Below are 25,202 nucleotides of genomic sequence, written 5' to 3'. Positions count from 1 at the left end.
TCACTCTGGGCAGCTTCCGACATATATTAAAACATAACATAAAAACTGTTCGCTGTCTCATTGTTGTTGTTTCACAGGACTGAAGCTGGATTGGGGGATTTCTTATGTGAGGAGAATCAGAACTTACTTATCCTCTGCAAACTACAGCTCACCTTATCGCTCTTGATTCATTCAGCAAGTTCACCAGGCCTAAGCAGTGATTTTTCCATCCCTGAAAAGGGTTCAGAACCTCAGTCATGAATTATGCAGTTTGAGGAAGCAAAGACAATAAATCAAAAGCAATTTTTAAAACAAAATCAGAATCTTTTAATTGATAGATTTTATAAGATTTTTATTTATTTTTTAAAAAAGAAGAACATTTCCTATGGCATAACTGCACTGCCAGACATATCTAAAGCAATTTCTTGTGTCACTGACATTCCCACCTCTGCCCAAATGGCACCTGCACAATTATTCAAAAGCACAGGAGCCCTGTCCCCCTCTTGTATCAGGTTAGCCAAAAGCCAGCTATTTCCGCATCTGGAACCGACTTCAGTCCTTGTAAGTGGGTGTTCAACCAGGGCAGGTCCTAGAGCCTTAAGAGCCTCATGTCATGCATTGCTTAAAACTGTGGGTTGGGATTGCAGAATGCTTCTGAGCATGTGAAGTGAGCCTTTCCTTCTCACCTCCTATAAATGCACCAGGAAATAGGTGCCAGGAGGATACTTTGGTGCAGCCTCCAGGAAGAAGTGTGACCCAGCACCTCTTTGCCCATTGTGTGGGTGATAGTATTGCATGAGAAGATAGCTTCTGGGGCTTTGCATGGTGGGTTTCGAGCTTGACTGCCGGGTCCTCTGAAGGCCTCCTGAATGCAATGGGGCTGGGCTTCTTAGGTGTGCGATGGCCTTTGACATGCATATTCCCATGGGTTTGTCTTACATGTGCCCATTTATGTGAATTCCCCCACCCCAGTGTTGTATAAAGCCAGAAGCCCTGCCAAGAGTTTATCCAAATGCACCCTGTGGACACATGCACATTTCATGTCAGTTCATGTTTTGCATACAGCATGCAATGCGTATGACCTCCCACCCCCCACCCTCCCCAGACAAAGGGTGGTGACACAAGACACAATTTTGGCCTGTGTGCCCCAGGATTGTGCTAGCACCACCTCCGGATATGCTGCGAAGTGTCTGTGCACAGATATATATCAGAGAAGGAACTGAGAGCTAAACAGGAGATGCAATGTGAAACCACAATTTTAAAAAAAAAGTAGTGAGAAATTTAGATTGTAAATTTCTCTCGTTTTTATTCCATCACGCCACCTGCAAAGAAAACCTAGGAGTGTGTTGTCTCACTTCTTTACCCCACAATCCTTTACCAAGACAACAACCCCATGTTTGCTGTGCCTTTGCAGAACAGAAGGCCAAACAATGCTCACTAGTAGGAGCAAACGGTGCCCGTGATTGATTAGGAGAAGCTGAAATAACTTGCCTGGGACAATACATTCTCCTTCGCCAATTAACAGGAATCTGTATATTATACTTGTTTTCATAGCATCGGGTGGTGGCATGTCTGGGTGTGCGCATGGCACAGAAATACATGGCTCTTCTGAGCCACAGGCATTCCGTATGGCATGCGAAGTCTGTGTTTTAGCGCATGAGGGCTCTCATGCACACCGTGGTTGGCACTAGCAGAGTGAAGAGGACCATTGCATTCTGAGCGGCTGGGCATGGATCACCAGCCCATGCAATCGTGGGGTGGCTTGAGGCACCAGTGGAGTGGAAAGGTCTGTGAGGCTGGTGGACCACTGCACAGCCTGAGGGAAGGAGGAGAATGGACTGCGGTGAAGGGGCAGCGATGGGGAGGTGGTTCAGCAGCAGAGTGGCACAGACCACACTGCACAGTCTTGGAAAGTGATGTGATAAGGGATACTAGGCCGGTGGTTTTCAAATCATAATCCAGAGGTTTCCTCAAAAGCACGTGAGTCTTCTGGGAGAAGATCAGTCATGGCAGAAGAGGCTGCCCCTGAATTGCCCACTCCAACCAATTGTCAACTTCCCTGCAAAGGAGGAGTGTTGGGCATGTTCCAGCAATGTGCTTTGTTTGTGTGGGGTAACTGACTGCATGCCCTAAAGTAATTCTACAGAAGCCTCTGAAACATGTGGGCTTTTCAAAACAACAACAACAGGTGCTTAGGGGTTCCTTAGTAGATGAGTCACTATGGAAAGGGTTTGTTCGTTGATCTGTTGCAATTATACCCAAGGAGCTCAAAGCACCGTACCTAGTTCCTCCCTGCTATTTTATCCTCACAGCAAGCCTGAGTGATAAAGGTAAAGGGACCCCTGACCATTAGATCCAGTTGTGGCCGACTCTGGGGTTGCGGCGCTCATCTTGCTTTATTGGCCGAGGGAGCTGGCATACAGCTTCCGGGTCATGTGGCCAGCATGACTAAGCCGCTTCTGGCGAACAAGAGCAGCACATGGAAATGTCATTTACCTTCCCACCGGAGTGGTACCTATTTATCTACTTGCACTTTGACGTGCTTTTGAACTGCTAGGTTGGCAGGAGCAGGGACCGAGCAACGGGAGCTCACCCCGTTGCAGGGATTCAAACCACCAGCCTTCTGATCAGCAAGCCCTAGGCTCTGTGGTTTAACCCACAGCACCACCCGCGTCCATCCTGAGTGATAGGTTAGGTTGAAAGATAATGAGTTGCCCAAGGTCACCCAGAGATTTGAACCCTGGGCTCCCCAACACTCTTAACTGCTACCGAGCCACAATGGATTTTGTGAATGGAACATTGAGTCAGCGGTTTTCAAACGATCAAGTCTCAGGGAAACCCTTTCCCGTTAACTAACTGCTGACAGACTTCCAGTGTGCCTCCCACAGAACATTCTGGGCTTGTTGTTGGCAGCACTGCACCTTCGGTTTGTGCCAAGTACCAATGAGACCCGTTGGATGCAGTCACTGCCTTGTGCAAATTGAGAGCAGCCTAGAACAGCAGCAGGAAAATGGATGCGGATGGAGGGCCAGTCGCAGCAGCCACCTGTCAGTCACCTGGTGTCAGGTGATCCAGAGGTGGCATGCCCCCTCCATCAGCCGCATTGACAGTGGCCAGCTCCACCCTGCTGTCAGTCACCTGACGTCTGGTAATATTAATTTTGAAGGGACACGGGTGGCGCTGTGGTCTAACCCACTGAGCCTCTTGGGCTTGCTGATCGGTGGTTTGAATCCCTGTGACAGGGTGAGCTCCCATTGCTCTGTCCCAGCTCCTGCCAACCTAGCAGTTCGAAAGCATGCCAGTGCAAGTAGACAAATTGTGGGATGTGAAACACAAGAGCAGTCAAGTACAACATCTCTAGAGAGGACATAAAAGGGGATGTCTGGACCAGCCAGTCGGAACTTCCTGTTTCTCCTAGGCTGGGACAGACTTCCTCTGCATGTGACTAGAGGTGGGTGTGACTTCACCTGCCCAGGTAACAACAGAGCAGGAATGGTCAGCCATCTCTCTCTCTCTCTCTATGACTACATTCATCAAAGAAGCAACATCTGCTTGCCTAAGATGCTTTCTTGGCTTGCAGCCAAGAGAGGACAAAGGAGCTGTCTCCTTATGGGATAGTTTCCAGCTGTATATTACTTTTGTAACTTAAGTCTGCCTTCTAGGATCCATTTGTGAACAGAATGTGTAAGTAAACTCTTTTTATACTTTTATAGAAGACTGTGTCGTGTCTATCTTTTTATGAGGGCCTAAAAGGGAAATTACCAATGAAACTTATTTTAGAGGCTTTAGCGAGCCTGAGCAAACGCATCTGCTGTGCAAGTTTAAAAGGGGAATGTTACTCTGCTAAATTATAGAACTTGTTAATACAAGTTGGAAAGGATATAATCAAACAATATATCCTCTCCTGCATCCCTGAACATTCCCACACAAATTTTAATCGGGGGCCACAAAGGAAGAATAAGGAGTGTACCCTAAGTGCACTTCTGATTCCTGCCTTTGCAGACAAAAGTTGACCTTTTAAAAACCTGGTGCTTTTTTCTGTCGCTGTAAGCCATAGTTTGAAGTTTCCTTCAAGTATAAAATAGGCCTGGCTGACCATATTAGGCCGCAGGTTCGCCACCAGTGCCCTGGGACATGGCCACCATCCCTCCTCTGGCGCTAGGCATTGCAGGGTAGGCAATCACAGGCAAGCCCATTTTCTGTCTGCCATTATGGATCTTATCCCTGGAGAAAACTTCTCTTAATGCCCCCTGGGATCTTCGCAACGCAGCTTCCGTAGCACTGCAATAGGTTCTAGTCCGCCCAGGGCAGGGGGCTGCATAAGGGATGTTACCACCGCAGTCCTTGGGAGCAGCAGAAGCGGCAGCAAAACAGAAGATTGCCTCGCAGAATCCCAAGGAAGGTGGGGAAGGAGGCTTGTGTTTGTGTTGAATCATTGCATAGTATGGATGGGGGCTGGGGAGCGCAAGACGGAAGCTGCCGTTGCATAGTACGAATACGGGCAGCGGGCAAAGGAAAGGAAAAAAGAAAATCATATTGCATAGTCCGGATGGGGGTGGACAGGGCCATTGCCCCAGGCACTGAGTAGTTCTGCGTTGCGGAGCCGCAAAGAGTGCTGGGTTTAGCTGCGCCTCTTCACCTCCATGCTTTTCCCTCTTCCCGAGTCCCCCTTTTGCTCTTCCTCCTCCCCCTGGCCCATGCAGACGCCCCACAGAGCCCGGGACAGGCGCTCCTTGCTGGGCACCAGCCAGGGACCAGGGACCAGGTCTGAGCGCAGCTTCCTGCTTGGCCTGGGGGAGAGGAGCTTGCAGCTGTCCCCTCCTCCCTCCACGCCCTTCCCTTGCTCCCGCAGCCTCCAGCCCCCTTCTCCATCTTCGTCTTCCTCCCCTGGAGCCTTGGTGGAGCTGCGGTGCGGCCAGCTAGGCTGGCGGGCTTTGGGGAGCTGGAGCTGGAGCTGCTGCCGCTGCTTGTTGCTGGGCGATGCCTCCCGGCTGCCCCCGTCACAGGGGGGCTGACCCAGATATTGGGGACCCCCAGGCGGGTTTGCTCTCCGGTGCCGGTGCCTGCCTTTGTCCTCGGTCTCCGGCGCCTGCTGCAACCTGGCAGGGCTCTGACTGTATTCTCGGTCTGGGGGGAGAAAAACACAGAACAGGAGAGATTAGACCCTGAAGACATCCTTCCTCGGCAGGCATAGGCAGACTTCGGCCCTCCAGGTGTTTTGGGACTATAACTCCCATGATCCTCAGCTAACAGGACCGGTGGTCAGGGATGATGGGAGTTGTAGTCCCAGAACATCTGCAGGGCCGAGTTTGCCTACGCCTGGTATAAGGCAAGATGGGCTGCCTGGAGTGGGCGGGTCTTTGGTTTTGTTTTGAAAAAGAAATGAAACAAAAGAAAAACCTCTCATCCCAAGCTACACCCTGCCTTGGGGGTAAAGTTGCCAAGGTTTGATTTCAAAATGCTGGCATCTGGGCAAGGCCAGGCAGGTAGCGCCAGGGCGGGCAGATACTGGTGGGGTGGAGACAGGACAGAATGTGGAACGCGGCTGCCTCTCCATTACCTAAAATAATCACCAGCTATATTTAAAAAATACTCCTTGAAGCAGGCTTCCTCAACCTCGGCCCTCCAGATGTTTTTGGCCTACAACTCCCATGATCCCTAGCTAGCAGGACCAGTGGTCAGGGATGATGGGAACTGTAGTCTCAAAACATCTGGAGGGCCGAGGTTGAGGAAGCTTGCCCTGGAGCAACGCTGTGGAGCTCCAGCGTCCAATTCTGCCCAGGAATCCACATCCCTCAGAATACTCTGATACGACCCCTCATCTCTGAAACCTTAGGGCAGCCTTCCTTGACCTTTGGTCCCCAGGTATTGTTGGACTACATCTCCCATCATCCTTGACCATGGGGCTATGCTGGCTGGAGATGATGGGGGTTGTAAAAAGGTAAAGGAACCCCTGACCATTAAGTCTAGTCGTGGCCGACTTTGGGGTTGCGGCGCTCATCTCGCTTTACTGGCCAAGGGAGCTGGCGTACAGCTTCTGGGTCATGTGCCCAGCATGACTAAGCCACTTCTGGTGAACCAGAGCAGCACACAGAAACGCCGTTTACCTTCCCGCCGGAGTGGTACCTATTTATCTACTTGCACTTTGATGTGCTTTTGAACTGCTAGGTTGGCAGGAGCAGGGACCGAGCAACGGGAGCTCGCTCTGTCGCGGGGATTCGAACCGCCGACCTTCTGATCGGCAAGTCCTAGGCTCTTTGGTTTAACCCACAGCGCCACAAACAATATATGGGGACTCAAGATTGGGGAAGGCTGCTTTATTGTGGGGTGGGGGAGAGATCTGCTGTTTTCTGGGATATCCCTGAGAGCTCCCTTGGGTTTCTTCTACTGCCCCTTGAGGTCTCCAGATTGGATCTAGGCTCTAGGAGTATGAGAACTTGCCTCTGAAATGTTTTCCACTGAGAAGGCCTCTCTGCCCCACCAGTTTAAAGTGGTTCAGCTGTTGTGGCTTCCCTCCAAGGAACCCTGGGAAGTGTCCTCACACCTCCCAGGCTGCTTTCCTGCCCTCTGGGCTTCTAGAGGCAGGATCCTACCCAAACTTCCCTTTTCCTTGGAGGTGCCACCACAGGCCAGGTTGGCAACATGGCACTTGGGCGGTTTGTGTATGTCCTAGCTGGGCTGGAGGGAGGCTTCTAGGCGTGGGGGAAGAGCTAGGTGGGTACAGCAAGTTGGAAAGAGGTTTGGGGAGGAATCCAGTATTACATAGACAGGTCTATAACGTTTCACAACGTGCTAATATGTGGAGGAGGAATCCCAGACAAATCAGTGGGAAATGGAAAATGGGGGAGGCAACCAGAGGCAATGGTAGCTATGGCCAGGGCACACAAAAAATAAATCACAATTCTGCACTGTGAAAGCTGAATTATGCAAGCGTGAATATTTAAATTGCATAATTTATTCTGCTTCTACTAGTCAATGGCCTCCACAGGGCACAGAAGTATCTGCCTTTTAAGGGGTTTTTTTTAGCAAGCACTGTCCGCATGCTTTAAAGACGGTTTTCAAAACCCCAAGGGTAAGGAATTTGTTATTAAGAGAGAAATTATAATGTGTCGCTCAGCCAAGACTTGCAATTTAACAAGCGATTGCATGGGGGACGTTGACTCTGTGACATTACAACCACCAACCAAGCAGTGCTGCTCGTGGCTGGCTTCTGCTATTTTAGCACTCAGCCCTGCAGAATGGAAGTATGTTTGGACAGAACGCACATGTGCCCCCTTGCTACGAAAAGGGCACGTCTGTCTTCAGCCCGGGAGTCTGAGGCGGCTGCATTATGCAGCTCATACCAAAATTCTGCTCCTTTTCTGTACTTGTGCAGAACTGCAGAATACACACAGCTTTGGCTTCGGGGGGGGGGGAGGTCTGCTGGGGTGATGCTGGGGAAACAGGGGCAGGGAGACCAGGGAAGGGTCCTAATGTGGTGGTGGGAAGTGAGGGCAAGAAGGAGAGGTGGCTCCACCTGTTGCAAAGTTCTCGTTGCTCTTGTTGTTTGAGGATGATTCCCTGGGAGACTATGGGAGAGAAAGGGACTGGGCTGAGTGGTTCTGCTGGTCCGGCTGGGGGCAGGGCACCCACCATTTATGTTCGACCCGTCCCACGAGGCAGAAGCAGGGCTCCCCCCGGGGGGAGTTGGTCACGCAGAGAGCCAGACTGGCCAGCGGCTGCCCTGTGGGGCGGAGACAGATGGAGACTTTGGGGGGGAGAGAGGAAGTGATAGGGAAGTTACAAGGCCAGCACAGACCGGGAGTAGGGGATGGAGCCATCACAGACCAGGAAGGCAAAGCAGACCAGAAAAGGTTAAGGTGAGGTTGGCACAGATTAGGCAGAGAAGTGGGGGGGGAGGGGGGTCAGACAACACCATGAGTGGGTCGGGGTGGTGTATGGTGGGTCAGACGGACGAAGGACGGCAGGGCAGGAAAGAAAAAAGAAGAGGAGAGAGGGGTGAATATTGCAGACCCAGAACCTGCCTCTCTGCAGAGAAAAGGCGGGGAGTTTTGAAAATCTGTTTTGTCCTTAGTGTTAGTATGTATACTTTTTATTGTTGTAAGCCCCTTTGGACAGATTTTGCTCAGAAAAACAGCATATAAGCATATTTTTAAAGAAACTGGGAGAAGTCCATTACAAGGCCTATCATCATTCTCTTGAAACAGAGAAACTAATCGTGGTTTTCCTCCTCTCCCTTAAGGGTTAGGGGAAAATTTGCTGGTGGGGCGGGGAGCATGCCAGACTATTCCCACCTGAAATTTCCACCTGGGCCATCCCATCTACCCTGTGATCATTTCTCACGTGTTGCATTAACCGTGGGGTCGGCTTGAGCCTATCTCTACTGTGGAGGAAGAGAGGGATGGGCAGAAAAGACCAGGTCTGTGGACATACCGTAATCAGGAACGAAGCCGTTGCCCCTCTTCAGCACCAGGCGTATCCGGCTCCCCCCGTTGCGGATGTGCTCCACAGCTTGAGCATGCGTCATTCCTGCTGTAGGCTCTCCGTTGATCTCTACCAGCTGGTCGCTCACCTGCCACGGTTAAAACTCACCATCACTGCCAAGAGCTGGCTGGGGTTTTGCTTTGCTCTGGAGATTTCACAATGTGTTTCCACACATTGGATAGGCATGGTAACAATGGGCCTTCTCGGTAGTGGCGCCCGCCCTGTGGAACGCCTTCCCATCAGATGTCAAGGAAATAAACAACTATCTGACTTTTAGAAGACAGCTGAAGGCAGCCCTGTAGCGGGAAATTTTTAATGTCTAATGTTTTACTATTTTCTATGTGCTGTAAGCCGCCCAGAGTGACTGGGGAAACCCAGCCAGATGGGCAGGGAATAATAATAATAATAATAATAATAATAATAATAATAATAATAATAATTGTAAGGCTGAATGTAGAATATACTGAATATAGAATATGCACAGCTCCACACAGAACACACACATATTGCTGCCCATTCAGGGGAACCTGATAATCTCATTTTGCAGCATTAAAGTAACACTTTTTGAGTGCTCAGAATGATCTGCATGCATTATTCTTGCGTATTCTTTTTAAAGCGTGTCTGATAGGCCAATATAATTATCCATGGTGGGGGCGAATTGTGTTGAGGATTAGTGTCTTGCTTAAGGGTACTTAGCAAGTTTGTGGGTGATGGTAAAATTTGAACTGGGCACTTCCTGACCCACAGATCACATTTTTAGAGCAGAGCCACATTTCCGTCATGTTCCCGGGTGAGGCTCTCCTAGTGGTTTCCCATTCAAGGAACCAGCCAGGTTCGCACTTGCCCGCAGCACTGGGTGTTCCCAGACCGCATCACATACCTGAATCTTGCCACACTGCTGGGCTGGTCCACCCTCCATGAGGGCCAAGACATAGATGTCCATGTTATATTCACTTCCGCCTCTCAAACTGAAGCCAAAGCCGCTGGGTCCTCGTAGCAGCTCCACAGAATATTGGCCAGTCTCCTGAAGAGCAGAGAGCGAGCTATAAGGATTGCCCCGAGTTATTGTATCAGACTATGGGGTACAGCAAGGGCAGGGAAGCTGTGGTTCTCCAGTCCATCAGCCCCAGCCAGCACAGCAAATAGTCAGGGATGGTGGGAGCTGCAGCCAAGCAACGTCTGCAGGGACACAGCTTCCACATCCCTGTAGTGAAGCAGTCTGTCTCCAACTGCGGCAGCCATGGGTGCTTTTGAGAGCTCACAAGTGTATGCGCCAGGTTACGGCTGACTTTGGCGGTTTATTGTGTGTTGGAAGGCCTGGTTGGGCCCTCCACCACTGTGGTGAGTCCCGACAGGGCTTTCCACCATCGCAGCCTAGTCCCCACATACTTTTGGGGGGAGCTGAGGTGTCCTCAGCCCCATAGAGTTGGCGCCTATGCTCACAAGGAGGGTTTGAGGGGGGTGGTCACCCCCCTTCTTGTAGCCTCCCCTCATCTGATACTCAGAGAGGAATACTGCCCTAGATCATGGCTGCTTCGCCTTGGTTAGCATGAGCAACAGGTGTGAATAGTTGCAAATTTCCCCAGTCCTTTTTCAAAACTATCTAAATGGCCTGTTCACACCTGAATGCAGGAGGTGATGGAAGGTGCCTGCCTGTGGCAATAGCTTTGCAATGGTACATTCACACCTGCAAGTCACCAGTGCAGTTATGTGTGAGGGGCCAATGCCAAGGCATCACCATAGCTTGTGGTGGCGTTCCCACTTGGCTCAGAACTGAACCTGAATTATAGTGACACCCAGCAAGCTAATCCAAACTAGAATTTAGTGGCTCTTGAGTCATTATATTAAAACGAAGCCATTTGCTCCCTTCTTCTACAGATTAGGATGCAGAGGAATCACAAGAGAAGCTTTCTCTTTCACAACCCAGATAGAAGGAAGTGAGGGGCAGGTGTCCTTTGTAAAATATGACCCAGGATAAGGAACCGTGTCCAATTCATGAAAGAGATGAGCTGACTAGGGTCACAACACCCAATCAGATCACTTCATCTCGCGACATACTAGATCTTCTAGCTCATCTCTTCCCCGCCCATGATCCTGGAGGTAGAACAAAGCCATCGGGACAACCTGTAGCCATTCTCACCTCCCTTTAAAGCCCTCCAAGGTGGCTATTACTACATTGTGTTGTAGCATAAATAAGTACTTCTGTTTGTCTGACATGCCCCATATTTATTATATTAATTTGTTAATTAATTACTGCCAGGAGGCACGTGCTCCTTGACTGAGCGACACCCGCTAATTGTTTCTCTTCACAACAACCACCTTATAGGTCTGCCTTTCCCCTATACAAAGTGAAGTCTGTCCAGCTCCACCAATCCTGGATCTCTCACAGGCAGCAGCAGTGAAGCGGGCAAAGACAATGGCGTCCACAGGTCACTGCAGACACGAGAAACTGAGTGGGGAGGGAAGTAAGTGCAGAGTGCCAAGGGTGGAATTGGAAAAGGGTTGCAGGGCCAGTCCTTGCCTGGGGCATAGACCTGCCAGCCAGCCCTGACTCACCCTTCGCTCTAGTTCCATTCCCCCCCACCTCTGACCACCTTTCAAACCTAGCACCCAGACGGCCCCTTCCCCATCCAGGGTCCCCAGCTACCCATTCCCAGGGTCTTCAATACCTGGGGCTGGGAGAGGCGGTAGGTGGGGCTCCGGGGACATTCGCCTACATCAATATCAGCTGTGTTCAAATCGCTGGAAACTCCTGGAAGTGAATCGAAAGAGTCAGGATGAGGAGGAGATAGTCTCCACTGCCCCTTCCTTCCTTCCTTCCTTCCTTCCTTCCTTCCTTCCTTCCTTCCTTCCTTCCTTCCTCCAATCCCACAGCGCCTGCCCTTCCTCCTCCCTCAGGCCTCCAGCTTCTGCAATGCTCCCACCAACCCCCATTTTCTACCTTTGCTCGCCTTTCCCAGGCTCCCTTGCTCCTCACTTTATGCCCCTCACCATCCCCTCCCCCAAACGCCCACTGCAATTGCTTACCTGCGTCCTTGCGGTTCCGGACCCTCATTCGCACCCGGCTCCCCGCCTGCCGGAAGATGCCCCCGACATCGCCGTGGGATAGCCGTGCTAAGAGCCCACCATCTTCCTGATGAGAGGGGCCCTCTTCTGGATGGGGCAACAGGGAGCTGGCTGGGAGGAGAGAGAGAAGATGGATCAAAGCACAGCCTCCCACTCTTTGGCGCTGTGGGTTAAACCACAGAACTTAGGACTTGCTGATCAGAAGGTCAGCAGTTCGAATCCCCATGATGGAGTGAGCTCCCGTTGCTCGGTCCCAGCTCCTGCCAACCTAGCAGTTCGAAAGCACCTCAAAGTGCAAGTAGATAAATAAGTACCGCTCCGGCGGGAAGGTAAACGGCGTTTCCGTGTGCTGCTCTGGTTCGCCAGAAGAGGCTTAGTCATGCTGGCCACATGACCCAGAAGCTGTACGCTGGCTCCCTCGGACACTAAAGCGAGATGAGCGCCGCAACCCCAGAGTCGGCCACAACTGGACCTAATGGCCAGAGGTTCCTTTACCTTTACCTTACTTGATTTTTTCAGACCTAGGAGACACGATTAGCCCCAAGGTCCATTTGGGGACTCATTCTTCAGCCACAGCACTGCTGGTGTGGAGGTTACTGGGAAATTGGAAGGGGGGTTGAGAAACCTCCTCCCATGAACCTTGCCTCTCCACAGCACGAGGCAAAGACAAAGCGCCTCCACTGCCTATTACCAAATGTAGCAATTCACTGATAAATGTACTGGCTCAGTGGGAATACTTTAGAAATTCATAAGAAATCACATCATTGTATCGTTCTTCTCGGTTCCAATGGCACTTAGGACCCAGGGAAGTGATGTCTAAGGGGAGGTTAGTGAGCCCACCATAACCCCCACATCAGCAGGGCCTTCCCAAGGAGTCATGGCAGATGATATCCTGCCATGATGAGTGTCAGACCATCTCAATCACAACCATCTCAATCACAATGCCCACCCACCCCATAGTGGGGTGAAGACCAGACAAGACAAAGGGGTGTATTTGACTTGACTCAGGTATGTGGGACAGGGGCATGCCTGGATCTCAGGTTCTACCTGAGGCCACACCTTTTCTGTCACATATCTATAATGTCTTGATGATGCATCCTGAGGGGTATTATGGGAAACTTTGGGAAACTTATAATACGGATGTAACCATTGCTCAGGGCTTCTGGCTGCATCATCTCTATAGTAGTGGAAAGCCTTGTTGCAGCAACAAAGATCATGCCTACAGGCCGCTGTTTTGCTTCTGTCTGCTGGCTGAAGTCTCTTGCTTGTGATATAAGTAAAAAAACCTGCTCCTTTTCCCTTATGGGGTACCCAAGAGCCCAAATAGAGTCCTTTTGTAGGTTCTCTATCGGTAGGAGAAAATAACAGAGGCCAACCAGAGAATACTGAGAAGCAAAGCAGCTAGTAAGCCTGATCTTTACTGACTGTTGCAACAGGGTGCTCCCCCACATGCAGGAAAGGAGGACTTTGAACAATGGTGCGCAAGGCCTTATATATCCATTTTGAAATTCTCTGCCATTGAGCTCCAGACCACCCCTCCGTACATCATACATACATCACAGAAGGGGTGTAGCCCAAGACACCCCCCCCCACAAGTATCATACCTACATCACAGAAAAGACGGTCTACAACAGAAATTTGAATGTTGTTGTTTTTCCTGTCTGCCAGGTTATCTGATAATGCCTTATCTGATTGCCTTTTCTGGGAGTTTGGCCATTCCTCTGAGGTGGTAATTACTTAATTCCTGAGACAATGGGAAGGTTTTTTCCATTTCCTCCCCTCTTTGCAGAGAAACATTTGGTCAGTTTGGGAGTTAAAATGGTTTCAGGACTGTCTTCCTGTGCTGCTTCAGACATGTGGTTTATATATTTATATACGTGTTTGCTTGGTACATTTATGAACATTTAATATATATCTAAGACCTTAAAATTCTTATAACACTTGTGACCCCCCAACCTGAACCTATGGGAGTCAAGGTTAGGCAATTGCGGGGTGTGCCAATGACTCCCTTATACAGGCCTGCTTTGGGTTAGGCTGCAAAGCAGCAGCAAGCACTAAACCACCAGCTGAAGATGAGTGCAGCTATGACCCAGCTGCCCCATGGATTATGGCCCCCACACCAGGATCTTCTGCCCATGAAGTCACATGAGTTGAGTGCCAGACTGGGAGTTCGAGAGGGAATTCACTTAAGATATTTATTAGATGCGCCAGAGACAGAGAAGTTTAAAGCATTAAAATCGAGATGTGGAAAATATGGAAACAACGAGGAGAGGCAGGACTGAGATTTGGAGACATGCTTCAAGGGCCAGACTATGGGAAGCCCCCCAGAATTAATAATTATAATTTGGAAGATAATTTGATTTTTTTTTTAATTTTTATTGGATTATGATTTGATATGTTAATTGGATGTTTTTTACTGGGAAATTAATAAAAACGATTTAACAAGAAAAGAAATTCCTTAGAAGCAAGACAACTTATCCGACAGAACGGCCCCCAGTAACTGGTAGAAAGAGGCAAGGGAGGCAGAACACAGCTCCCATGGCTAGTAGCCTTCAATACCCTTCTCCTTCAAGAACCTGCCTATTTTAAAGACATTCCAGTTGGTGGCCATTGCTGCCTGTTGTGGCAGTGAGTTCCATAGTCTAGCATTGCACTGCGTCCACCCAATAACATTGGTCTCGGTCCGCCAGGAAATTTTCTCACCCAAAGCTGCTAATCATACATGCATTTTGAATCACCTCACTTATCACTTGGGAAACTTCCCTTGCATCGCCAAAGCTCACAAATCGTGCTTTTCTCACTTTAAATATCTTTGCATCTCCTTGAGCTTATGTGGAAGAAGATTCTCCCCAATCTGCCTGCTCTGGATGCTGATCTCCACTGCCTTGTGACTTGACCCAGATGCAATCGGACTCTCTGTTCTCCATCGAAACTGGCAGGAACAGGAGAGGGACTTGGCAGCTTCACTGATGCCTGAACACTTTTTCCCCCCTTTTTAAAAAATCTGTGCAATACTGTGTGCACCAGCAAGGTTACGCATGGATGTCCTTGAAGGGTCAACCCCCCTCCCCGTCCTCCTGAAGATGACAGCCATAACGGTGGCAGGGAAAGGGGTGGAAAGCAAGTGAGTGACAAGGCTACTCCTCCAGTCTTGTCCAGTTCCTGGGAGAGCAGACTGGGAGAAAGTGAAAGAGATCAGGATAGCTTGAACACTATCTAGTTTATAGGGAGATAAAAGTTAAAATGTGTTTCAGGAACAAAAAATATTATTTGTTTTCTTAAATTGCCCACTCAGAGTAGACTAAAATGTACATGCCATTCTTAAGTACAAAATGAATGTGGCTTAAAAAGCCACGTTTTCCAAGGAACTACAGCAGGGGTCAGCAAACTTGACCTTGTGGGTGGCCAGACTGTATTTTGAAGGGGGGGGGAGAACGAATTCCTATGCCCCACAAATAGCCCAGAGGTGCATTTTAAATAAAAGCACACATTCTACTCATGTAAAAACATGCTGATTCCCAGAACATTCGCGGGCTGGATTTAGAAGGCGATTGGGCCAGATCCGGCCCCCGGGCTTTAGTTTGCTTACCCATGAACTACAGGATTGGTGTGGACTGTGGCTCACATCATGAGTGTGGGGCTTCAAAAACAGGCAGTGGGAGCACACAGGATGTGGGGTATGGGGAAAGTTGAACATACCTGTAGTTCTTCTCTCCCCCAAATACTGAGAACAAGAGCTGCCTTTGAAACAAAAAGAAGCATGTTCGAAAAATGCGCTTCCCCTTTCCACATACCCTGCCCTGGGTGTTGTTCTAGTCAATGTTTACTTGCCAGAACCTGAAAATTTAACTCAGCGCTGGGGCTTTCTCATGAGCAGACACACTTATGTCATGGAATCAGAGAACTGAAGAGTTGCAGAGTTGGAAGGGACCCTGGCGGTCATCTAGACCAACCCCTGCAATACAGAAATCTCAGCTAAAGCCATTCAACCTCTGCTTAAAAACCAAGGAAAGAGAGTCCATCACTTCCCAAGGGAGACAATTCCACTGTCAAACAGCTCTTACTATCAGAAAGATATACCTGAGCTATCTCCTTTCTTGTAACTCAAATCCATTGGTTTCGTGTCCTTAATTCACGTAAGTACATGCATGTACACACACACACAACCTAAGACACAGTCTCTCTCTCTCTCTCTTGTCTTCAGTACAAACTCCATACAACCTTTAAACACTAAAGGGATTCTTCAGGATGGTTCCGGCTGCTTTCTCATCCACACAGCAGGTGATGCTGATGAGCTTTGCCAACAGAAAGTGGACGAGACCCAAGTTCACATCAAAGCCATGTTCTGCTGAACAATGTAGCTTTAATGATAGAAGTCAGAACTGCTATGGGCACCCTGCCCACAACTCCCCCCTCGAAAAAGCTTTCAGCCTCACCTGGCCTCTAGCATATCCTCCATTCTTAGGTGGGTTCACATAACACCCTCACTGTCTCTTCAGCTTCACCCCCCCACCCCCCAAAAATTAGTTGACTTGCTTGAACTAGAAAGACCAAAGGGCTTTCGCAAGGCTGAAGTCGTGACTCCGGTTCGTTACAGATAAACATCACCCATACACGCACATTTGCAAATTGAACAATATGCAACCACCACAACCTGCCCAATTCCTTCCTCTCCCGCACAATAAACACCCCAGTCTCACCCTTATAAGTAGAGAGCCCCCTTCCCCCCCTTTGGCAGAAGAGACTAAATCACTTTTAAGTCTTCCTCCCCGCTGCGCACCCCGCGCCACACTTTCTACAAGGTAACACTCCCCTCCCGTCCTTCGACTACAAAGCAGAAAGCGGCGGCAGGAGTTAGGTATTTACGCTTGAAGTCCTGGATATGGCGCAGGAAGGTTTGTACTTGCTCAAACATTTTCAGGGTAGATGCAGGAGGGAAGCGGCCAGGTCCAGGGCCAGAGTGGGGAGTGGGTTAAAATCCACTGCCGCCCTCCCACCCCAAGGCTGCGCCTGCTTTTCCAGCAACCCTTCCCCACCCCTCTCCTCTGCCCCCTTCACAGGAATTTCTCCGCACAAGGCTTTGCCTGATAAGCCAAGGGCTTTTGGGGGTGGGGGCGGAGTGGCTGAAGCTTAACCTGTTCAGAGCCACGAGGGACATTTTGTTCCCTGGGCGTACAATGAGAGTTCCTGGTTACGCCACTTACAACAGTTCCTGCTCCAGTTTCCCCAAGCGCAAGGCAGTGCGAGAGACAGGTGCTTCTTCAAAAGCAGCAGAAGCTGCCATTTCCCCATCAAGAACTGCGGAGGAGAGAACTCTGCCTTTATTCCACACGGACAGGAGACAAAAATGTATGTCTACACTCTTGCATAAGCTTTTATATCCGTTTCTGGGAGTTGTGAGGAGCCCAGCACCCAAGAGCTGGAGTTCTGAGAGCTCCGCGGGGAAAAGGAATGGATGTCAAAACCAGTCCATCCAAGGGTTTTGTGGCACCTTAAAGACAAACAGGCTCATTTGTCAGGTGCACCCAAACACGCTGGAAAATGACACCAGTTTTAAAATCTGTAGCATATATAGCCCAATGGGGATGGCAAACCAGGAGTGACGCCCACATGGTAAAAGGTAAAGGGACCCCTGACCATTAGGTCCAGCCGTGGCCGACTCTGGGGTTGCGGCGCTCATCTTGCTTTACTGGCTGAGGGAGCCGGCGCTTGTCCGCAGACAGTTTTTCTGGGTCATGTGGCCGGCATGACTAAGCCGCTTCTGGTGAACCAGAGCAGCGCACGGAAATGCCGTTTACCTTCCCGCCGGAGCGGTACCTATTTATCTACTTGCACTTTGATGTGCTTTCAAACCGTTAGTTTGGCAGGAGCAGGGTCCGAGCAACGGGAGCTCACCCCGTCGCGGGGATTTGAACCCCCGACCTTCTGATAGGCTCTGTGGTTTAACCCACAGCGCCACCCGTGTCTCACACCCACATGGACGCAGACATTAACAAGTTGTAGTTATATATTGGTGTCAACGTTGGCAAGTGAGAAATCACTTGCCACACTGTGTTCAGGAGAAGCTTCATATTCTGCTTTGTGGGTGACTCTTTGCATTGTTCTATTTTGAATAAATTAGCTAATAAATTTTAGTTCTCAGACCTTATCCATATGTTCACGTAAGCATCTCCTTTATAGGAGTGCAGGAAGCCGCTGCCTCATACTGTGTCAGTACTGTCTACACTGATTGGCAGCAGCTGCAGGGTTTCAGACCTGGAGACGGCCAGGATTGAACCTGGCAGCTTCTGCAGGTAAAGCAAATTCTCTACCACTGAACTCTGACCCTTTCCTTTCTATGGGCATCATTAAAAACCTAAATCCCTACACAGCCCTGCTAGGCTTCCAATGCAATGTATGATGTAGTTTTGATGAGGGGCATGATCCTTAAATGATTAGGAAGATCTAAAGCAGGCAAAGGCAAACTCGGCCCTCCAGATGTTTTGGGACTACAACTCCCATCATCCCTAACTAACAGGACCAGTGGTCAGGGATGATAGGAATTGTAGTCCCAAAACATCTGGAGGGCCGAGCTTGCCTATACCTGATCTAAAGAAAGGGTGTATGAACAGTCCACATAATCCATAGCATCTGACACCTTAGCTGTTCAGCTTTCTGAAACTGAATAGCAGGGAAATTTAGAAAGGCACAGGCTGTGTCTGCTGACCCACAAATCAAAGGGGAGCTTGGAAGTTTCCACTGAATAGGGATTCTATTCAGTGCAAAGCAATCCATAGTTTTCAGGTTGCTGGGTGCCACCGTTTTCTGTTCAGCCTTTTACAATATGTGTACAATATCTTCTAGATGGGACCCTATTTTAACCCCCCTTTCTACCCAACTAGACTGATGGCAATGAGGAGAAGGTCCTTTGCAGCACAGACCGCTCTGAATGGCACTCCCTCCCAAAGACTTGCTGTGTTTTAACTTTCAGTCTGATTCAGAGGGGGGCAGCTTTTTATTTCAGCTGGCTTTCGAAGCAAGAGAGAGCGAGGATGGCTGATTTCAATTTGAGGTGATGTGGTTGGGCTGCTTTTAGGTTATTTAACTTTCTTTAGCATGCTGCCTTTAAGCAGCTGAATTTGACGTGGGATTTTGCGATCTTGTGTTCTCCCATGTCTCTTGGCAGCGGTGGACCTCGGCGTCTCAAATTTCAATCGGCCTGACACCAACATCCGGTGCCCCACTGCCTCTTGCCTTCCGCTGGATGTCATAGTTGTGGTGCCCCAGCCCAGAAGCTCTGCACCCGGAGCACCCAAACCGGTCACACTCCCCTAGATTCGCCTTTGCTCTCAGCATGTTGTGAACCACCTTGAGGGATTTGTAGAACACAGTGGGGTTAAAAAATAAAGATAAAAGAGCAAATGTGCTATTTTAATGATTCTGTATTAAAGCAATTATTTCAATGAATAGCACATTAAAACATGCCACTCAGATATGCAGAACCCATTTGAAGCAGACTGAATGCAAAATTTGGAATGGGGGGCGGCGGCAGTGGTAGGCACAAACTATTCCTCAGTAGAAATAGGTCCATTAGGGTGAATGGGGCCCCACCAACATGTGTCTGCCCCCAGCAAGCCCCCACCTGCCTGCCTTCTTTCTTACAGTCACCCCAGAGAGTGGCTCTGCCAGTCTGCATCCTCCTTTTTAGGTGGAATCTACACACATATAGTAGGACGTGGGTGGCGCTGTGGGTTAAACCACAGAGCCTAGGACTTGCCGATCAGAAGGTCAGTGGTTCAAATCCCCGTGAATGGGATGAGCTCCCGTCGCTCGGTCCCTGCTCCTGCCAACCTAGCAGTTCAAAAGCACGTCAAAGTGCAAGTAGATAAACAGGTACCGCTCCGGCGGGAAGGTAAAACGGCATTTCCGTGTGCTGCTCTGGTTCGCCAGAAGCAGCTTAGTCATGCTGGCCACATGAACCGGAAGCTGTACGCCAACTCCCTCGGCCAATATAGCGAGATGAGCGCGCAACCCCAGAGTCGGTCACAACTGAACCTAATGGCCAGGGGTCCCTTTACCTTTTTCACACACATATACAAACCATTCTGAAAATGCTTTTTTTCTAAAAGTGTTTTTAAAAAGACATTGAATTTTCTATAAGGCTCACCATCGCCGTCTAGTGTCACATTGTATATTGCGCTTCAGACACACTTAAAGCGTTTTATTTGCAGCTGTATATCTGAGTCTTTAGTCTCAGTGTTGACTTTGTGGAACTCAGTGGGGAAGAGGATGGGGCCAAAGCCAGAATGAGTTGGCTCTGTCTGTCATTGGCTCTGGCTCCACCTACTGTTTGGGCTCCTCCCCTTCCACCCAACCCGTCCCAATGGGCACCCGCCACCACTGCTCTTCCCTGCTGCAAGGGGGTCTGCTTTTTCCCACAGCCTCACCTGCTCTCACAGCTCCACTTCCATCTGTTGCTATGGCGACGCCGCTGTTGCATCCATGGTCTTCTTTGGGGCCATCCACACCTCCTGTGGGCTCCCCAGCCCCTCCCGCTGGCCGGGGCCTCCTCAGCCTCTGGGAACAACGAGCAGGACACACAAGTACGTCCCGGGGCTCAGGGCCCACAAAACTGGTCACAGCCAAAGTGTCAGCCGGGGGAGCTCCCCAAGTGTTAGTTGTATCTCGGGAAACTCCTTTGTTGTGGCAAGAATCAGGCAAGAGGTGTTCTCGTCTGAAAGAGCAGTTTTCCTGGGGATGTCTCCGGGAATGATGACCTGCAGGGACAAGAAGGTAGGGTTGAGTAGGTCTGAATTGACACCAGACCCCGTCACATACCACAGTGATCTCTCTGGGGTTTGCAGTGCTTAGCAAGCCCTCACCTCAAGCTTGTACAGTGGTACCTCTAGTTACGAACTCGATCCGTTCCGGGGTGCTGTTCGCACCCCGAAAAGTCCGCAACTAGAGCACCGCTTTTGTGCATGCGTGCGGCGCGATAGAGCACTTTTGTGCACGCGTGAGGTGCGCAGAGCACTTCTGCGCATGTGTGAGACGTGCAGAGTGCTTCTGCGCATGAGCACGCAGCAAAAACCAGAAGTATACACTTCTGGGTTTGCCACGTTTGTATCCTGAAAAATGCAACCGGAGACTGACGTAACAAGAGGTACGACTGTATATCCACTTCTAGCTATCAGAATCACATCCTATTTCTGATAATTCACATTTGTTTCAGTTACAGGTGTTTTGTGTGTGTAACTGCTCTGTCCCTTTGGCAAATTGCTAGGAAAAAACAGGTCGTGGCTTTCAACAATGCAACTAAGCATGACATTCATTTTGTAAGAGGTAGCGTCTTTCTGTTGCAGCTGAAATGAATTTGCACCTCTAAAATTATCCTGTGTGAATTTTGACAGGCAATAGTTCCTTTATTACATTTATAGCCCAAGTTTCTTCGATTAAGGTGGGATCTATATGGATCCCATGTGGCCTGCCATCCACGTACTGACTGTGGATCTGCAGGGAAATCACAGATTGCATGGTGGCTAAACAGTCACACACAAGGGACTCTAGGAAGTTTAAGGATTGTTGCCTGCCTGACTTTCATCACTGTAATTGTTGAATCCTGGCAAGACTTTTGATGTGAGTAAACCTTGTATTTTTCTTGTTTACTAAATGGTCTGAGAGTGATTTCTTTCTTAACAGGGAAACATAAAACAGGAAAAAGATAATCCAAGCCTGGCTATAGCATCCTTGGATATCTTAATTGTTCTAGAAGGTTATGCAACCTTGTCCTAATAGCTTCTAGAGATAAGCTGTGGATGGATGGTGATTTTAACTCTGCTAAAATAGATATTTGCCAGCTCACAAAAATGAAAAAAGGAAGGGTAGTTATTAAATAGAATATCCTCTTTTACTCATCTAAATCCATCTAACAGTGACCAGACCCAGGCCTGCCTCAGCAAAGTTTATGACTTCATGCCTGTTCAGATCACAGCCCTCAGCATGTGTGCACGTTCACTGAATATTTGATATTCCACATTAGCGTTCATCATCCAGTGATCTTTTCAGTAGCTGTCAGACTTACAGTATCCGTCAGTATTTGGCAGCTGACATGCAGGAAGAGACAGCGCTTTGACAGTATCTTACATGTACCAATCAATATTTGACAGTACCTAACAGCTGATGTGCAGTGGCATTTAATACATTTTGTACTAAAATAATTCATTTATTTACCCAATCATGGAAAAAATCCCACCCTTCAATAGGTTTAAAAAAACACATACACGCTAAGCAAAACAGTTAAATTGCAAATGTTGATGTAAAAAATTGAGTCTGAAATTCAAATGTTGATTGGGGGGAGGGAATCAGATGTTGAAGTCAGCATTTTTAGATTTGTTGAACTTCAGTTAAGAAAAAAAGATTTCACACTACTTTCTGTATAATCAGATGATGTTGATGGTTTTGGGGTTTTTTTGCCCAGCAAATTCTCATTGATCTCGCTGCACATCTTTCTTTCGAGGTGCTACTTTGGTTGGGAGATGGGGCTGTCTCATTTCCTGAGAATTTACCCAAGGACACTACGTTGTACCTGGGAAAATGTGAGCCTCCTTCAGAAATCACTATTGGTTGCGATTGCGATTAGTGCATGGAATGAGATGGTGCAAGTGCCACAGGCAAGCTGTTTATTTATTTCCCACATCTATGCCCCACCTTTCCCTCAAGCCTGTGAGGTCAACACTCACAATCAAATTAAGATGGCTTACAAACAAATATTGGATCTGATCTCTGCTGCATGTATACACAAATAAAGCATTTTTATAGCACTTACAGAGAGAATATCTCTGCGAGCATTACAACAAGCTGGCGCTGTATTGTTATCCCTATGCTAAGATGGTGTTTGAGGCTAAGGGAACAGTGGCCTCATACTTTCTAAACCACAGACTGCAAGTGCAGGATTTACGTGGCGGCTTCTTGCTATAAATACGCTAAACATGAATCACAATAGATGTGCCTACTTAAACACTCCAATAACAAATCCTTAACAGACCAAATCCTGGACATTATATTTCAACATAAACCAAGCGCAAAGGTCTTCATCAATGGCCAAACATGATATAAAAAACAACAACTAAACATAGCAAATCTATAAAATAAAAAAATCATGAAATCAGCACTTCTATAACAACAACAACAACAACAATAATAATAATACCACCACATACCTAACCACCTGCCCTGCCCCATCCCGATGGGCTTATGGCTTGTGTTGAAAAATAGGGTACACAGGATTTGGCCTAAGAAGGGTTTATGATTGGAGTGTTTATATATACGATCCCTCTTTATTGTAAGAAACGATTCTGATTTCCCCCCCTTCACTCCGTGTATAAAAGTTGGGGTTCTTTTTTTTTGTTAAAGATCATTTGGTTGTTTGCAGGGCAAGCTCAACCATTTGATGGAGTGAGGTGAACATCTCAGGAAGTACATTTCGAGAGAATTTAACATTGTGTTCTTCTGATTGTTCCGTCAGTGCAATCGTTCCGTCAGCTTGCAAATGAAACCATCTCCTCTCATTATCCCCTAATGTATTATCATTGCATTTTTTCTTTAACTTAGCTTGCCCTGGGTATTGTGCACTTTGACTTGGAGGGGTGGGGGTGTGCAGTGGGAAGGGTGCCATTTGCTGCTATGCTTTGGGCAGCAACGTGTTTTGGGTCAGCCCTGGTTTTTCACACTTAAACAACCATGAGTAACAGGTCTTTCAACCCAGTGCATCTGCCGTCAACATCTGCCATGAATTTGCTACTGGGGGAGGGGAGAAAGGCAATAATACTGTGGCACTCACACCCTCAAACATTTATCCAATTAAAATAGGGATGTCCCATTCCATAATGATTACTATTTATACCCCACACATCTTACTGGGTTGCCCCAGCCATTCTGGACGGCTTCCAACATATATAAAAACACCATAGAGCATTAAACATTAAGAAAACTTCCCTATACAGGATTGCCTTCAGATGGTTCAGGAGTCAGATAGCTCCATACCCTGCAAGATTTCTCCAGTGAAAATAGGGACGTTCTAAGGAAAAGGGACTCGGGTGGTGCTGTGGTCTAAACCACTGAGCCTAGGGCTTGCCGATCAGAAGTTTGGTGGTTCGAATCCCCACGATGGGGTGAGCTCCTGCTGCTCAGTCCCAGCTCCTGCCAACCTAGCAGTTCAAAAGCACTCCAAAAAGTGCAAGTAGATAAATAGGCACCATTCCGGCGGGAAGGTAAACGGCGCTTCTGTGCGCTGCTCTGGTTTCGCCAGAAGCGGCTGGCCAGATGACCCGGAAGCTGTCTGCGGACAAACGCCGGCTCCCTCGGCCTGAAAGCGAGATTAACACCGCAATCCCAGAGCCATTCGTGACTGGACTTAACTGTCAGGGGTCCTTTACCTTTACCTTTTTAAGGAAAAGTGGGTCATTCTGGGATCAATTTAGAAACCGGGACAACTTCTCTAAAGCAAGGACTTCCCTGGAAAATAGGGACACTTGGAGAATCAGTGCCATATAAAGTGTGTATCTGCTCTGCCCCATCGTTTCGTGACTACAGGTCCAGTTTGAACTGAGGCACCCTGGTCTCACGGCTACCACTGAAATCACTTGACAACACCAGCTTATTATTATCATTAGCACCAGTACTCAGACATTTCCGTGATTTCTTTTTTTTTTAATTCATACAACTATTTGTTTATTTTAACCATTTATTTGAGGACTATCTACTGCCTCTTCTGCGACAGAGGCTTTGAATTCTATCCTGCTGTCACACAGCATCCAATGACCCGAAATGCTGCTCTCTGGCTGCCGCAGCCAAGTTAGCCATAAAGGCAAACTCAGAACCCGCCTCTTTTGCTGAAGGAGCAGCGCCTGTCTCAGCGAAGCAAAACTCTTGGAGGGAGGCAAAACTCTTGGAGGAAGAGCCACGGCCTCTCTTCCTGGCGGAGGGGCACAAAGACACGTGGGGGGACAGGGACGTCTGCTGCATTTTTGAGGACATGCCTGAGCACCTCAACCAGCAGTAGAGGGCAGGGCAGACATTCATAGATGAGTGCCTTGCTTCTAATCCCTTTCCGTTGTCTTGCGAGTTGCTTTTTATAATAATAATAATAATAATAATAATAATAATAATAATAATAATAATTTATTATTTATACCCTGCCCATCTGGCTGGGTTTCCCCAGCCACTCTGGGCGGCTTCCAACAAAACACTAAAATACAGTAACATATTAAACATTAAAAGCTTCCCTAAACAGGGCTGCCTTCAGATGTCTTCTAAAAGTTTGGTAGTTATTTTTCTCTTTGACATCTGGTGGGAGGGCGTTCCACAAGGCGGGTGCCACTACTGAGAAGGCCCTCTGCCTGGTTCCCTGTAACTTGGCTTCTCATAGCGAGGGAACTGCCTGAAGACCCTCGGCACTGGACCTCAGTGTCCGGGCAGAACAATGGAGGTGGAGACGCTCCTTCAGGTATACAGGGCCGAGGCTATTTAGGGCTTTAAAGGTCAGCACCAACACTTTGAATTGTGCTCGGAAATGTACTGGGAGCCAATGTAGGTCTAGCTGCCGCATTCTGGATTAGTTGTAGTTTCCAGGTCACCTTCAGGTATACAGGGCCGAGGCTATTTAGGGATTTAAAGGTCAGCACCAACACTTTGAA

General features: G+C 48.6%; 1 protein-coding gene across 3 annotated transcripts in view; it reads right to left on the bottom strand.

Annotated features, from left to right (window-relative positions):
- Nucleotides 1-1,242: 1,242 nt before the first annotated feature.
- LOC128404771 (membrane-associated guanylate kinase, WW and PDZ domain-containing protein 3-like) overlaps nt 1,243-25,202 on the bottom strand; it is a 34,337-nt gene continuing 10,377 nt past the window's right edge. For 2 of the 3 annotated variants that reach the window (XM_053370672.1, XM_053370674.1), the window contains 6 exons: nt 19,956-20,285; nt 11,491-11,640; nt 11,133-11,215; nt 9,344-9,487; nt 8,413-8,551; nt 1,243-5,106 (listed from right to left, as the gene is read on the bottom strand). In XM_053370672.1, the coding sequence (XP_053226647.1) occupies nt 4,601-5,106; nt 8,413-8,551; nt 9,344-9,487; nt 11,133-11,215; nt 11,491-11,640; nt 19,956-20,285 (1,352 nt within the window). In that variant the 3' untranslated portion in view covers nt 1,243-4,600. Of the gene's footprint in view, nt 5,107-7,611; nt 7,727-8,412; nt 8,552-9,343; nt 9,488-11,132; nt 11,216-11,490; nt 11,641-19,955; nt 20,286-25,202 lie in introns of all 3 variants that reach the window. The other variant, XM_053370673.1, reaches the window with a different exon arrangement.

This window comes from Podarcis raffonei, chromosome 17, assembly GCF_027172205.1.
Source record: "Podarcis raffonei isolate rPodRaf1 chromosome 17, rPodRaf1.pri, whole genome shotgun sequence".
Classification (NCBI taxonomy): Eukaryota; Metazoa; Chordata; class Lepidosauria; order Squamata; family Lacertidae; genus Podarcis; species Podarcis raffonei.
The sequence above is the reverse complement of the archived record's forward strand: the minus strand, read 5'-3'. Positions and strand labels throughout refer to the sequence as shown.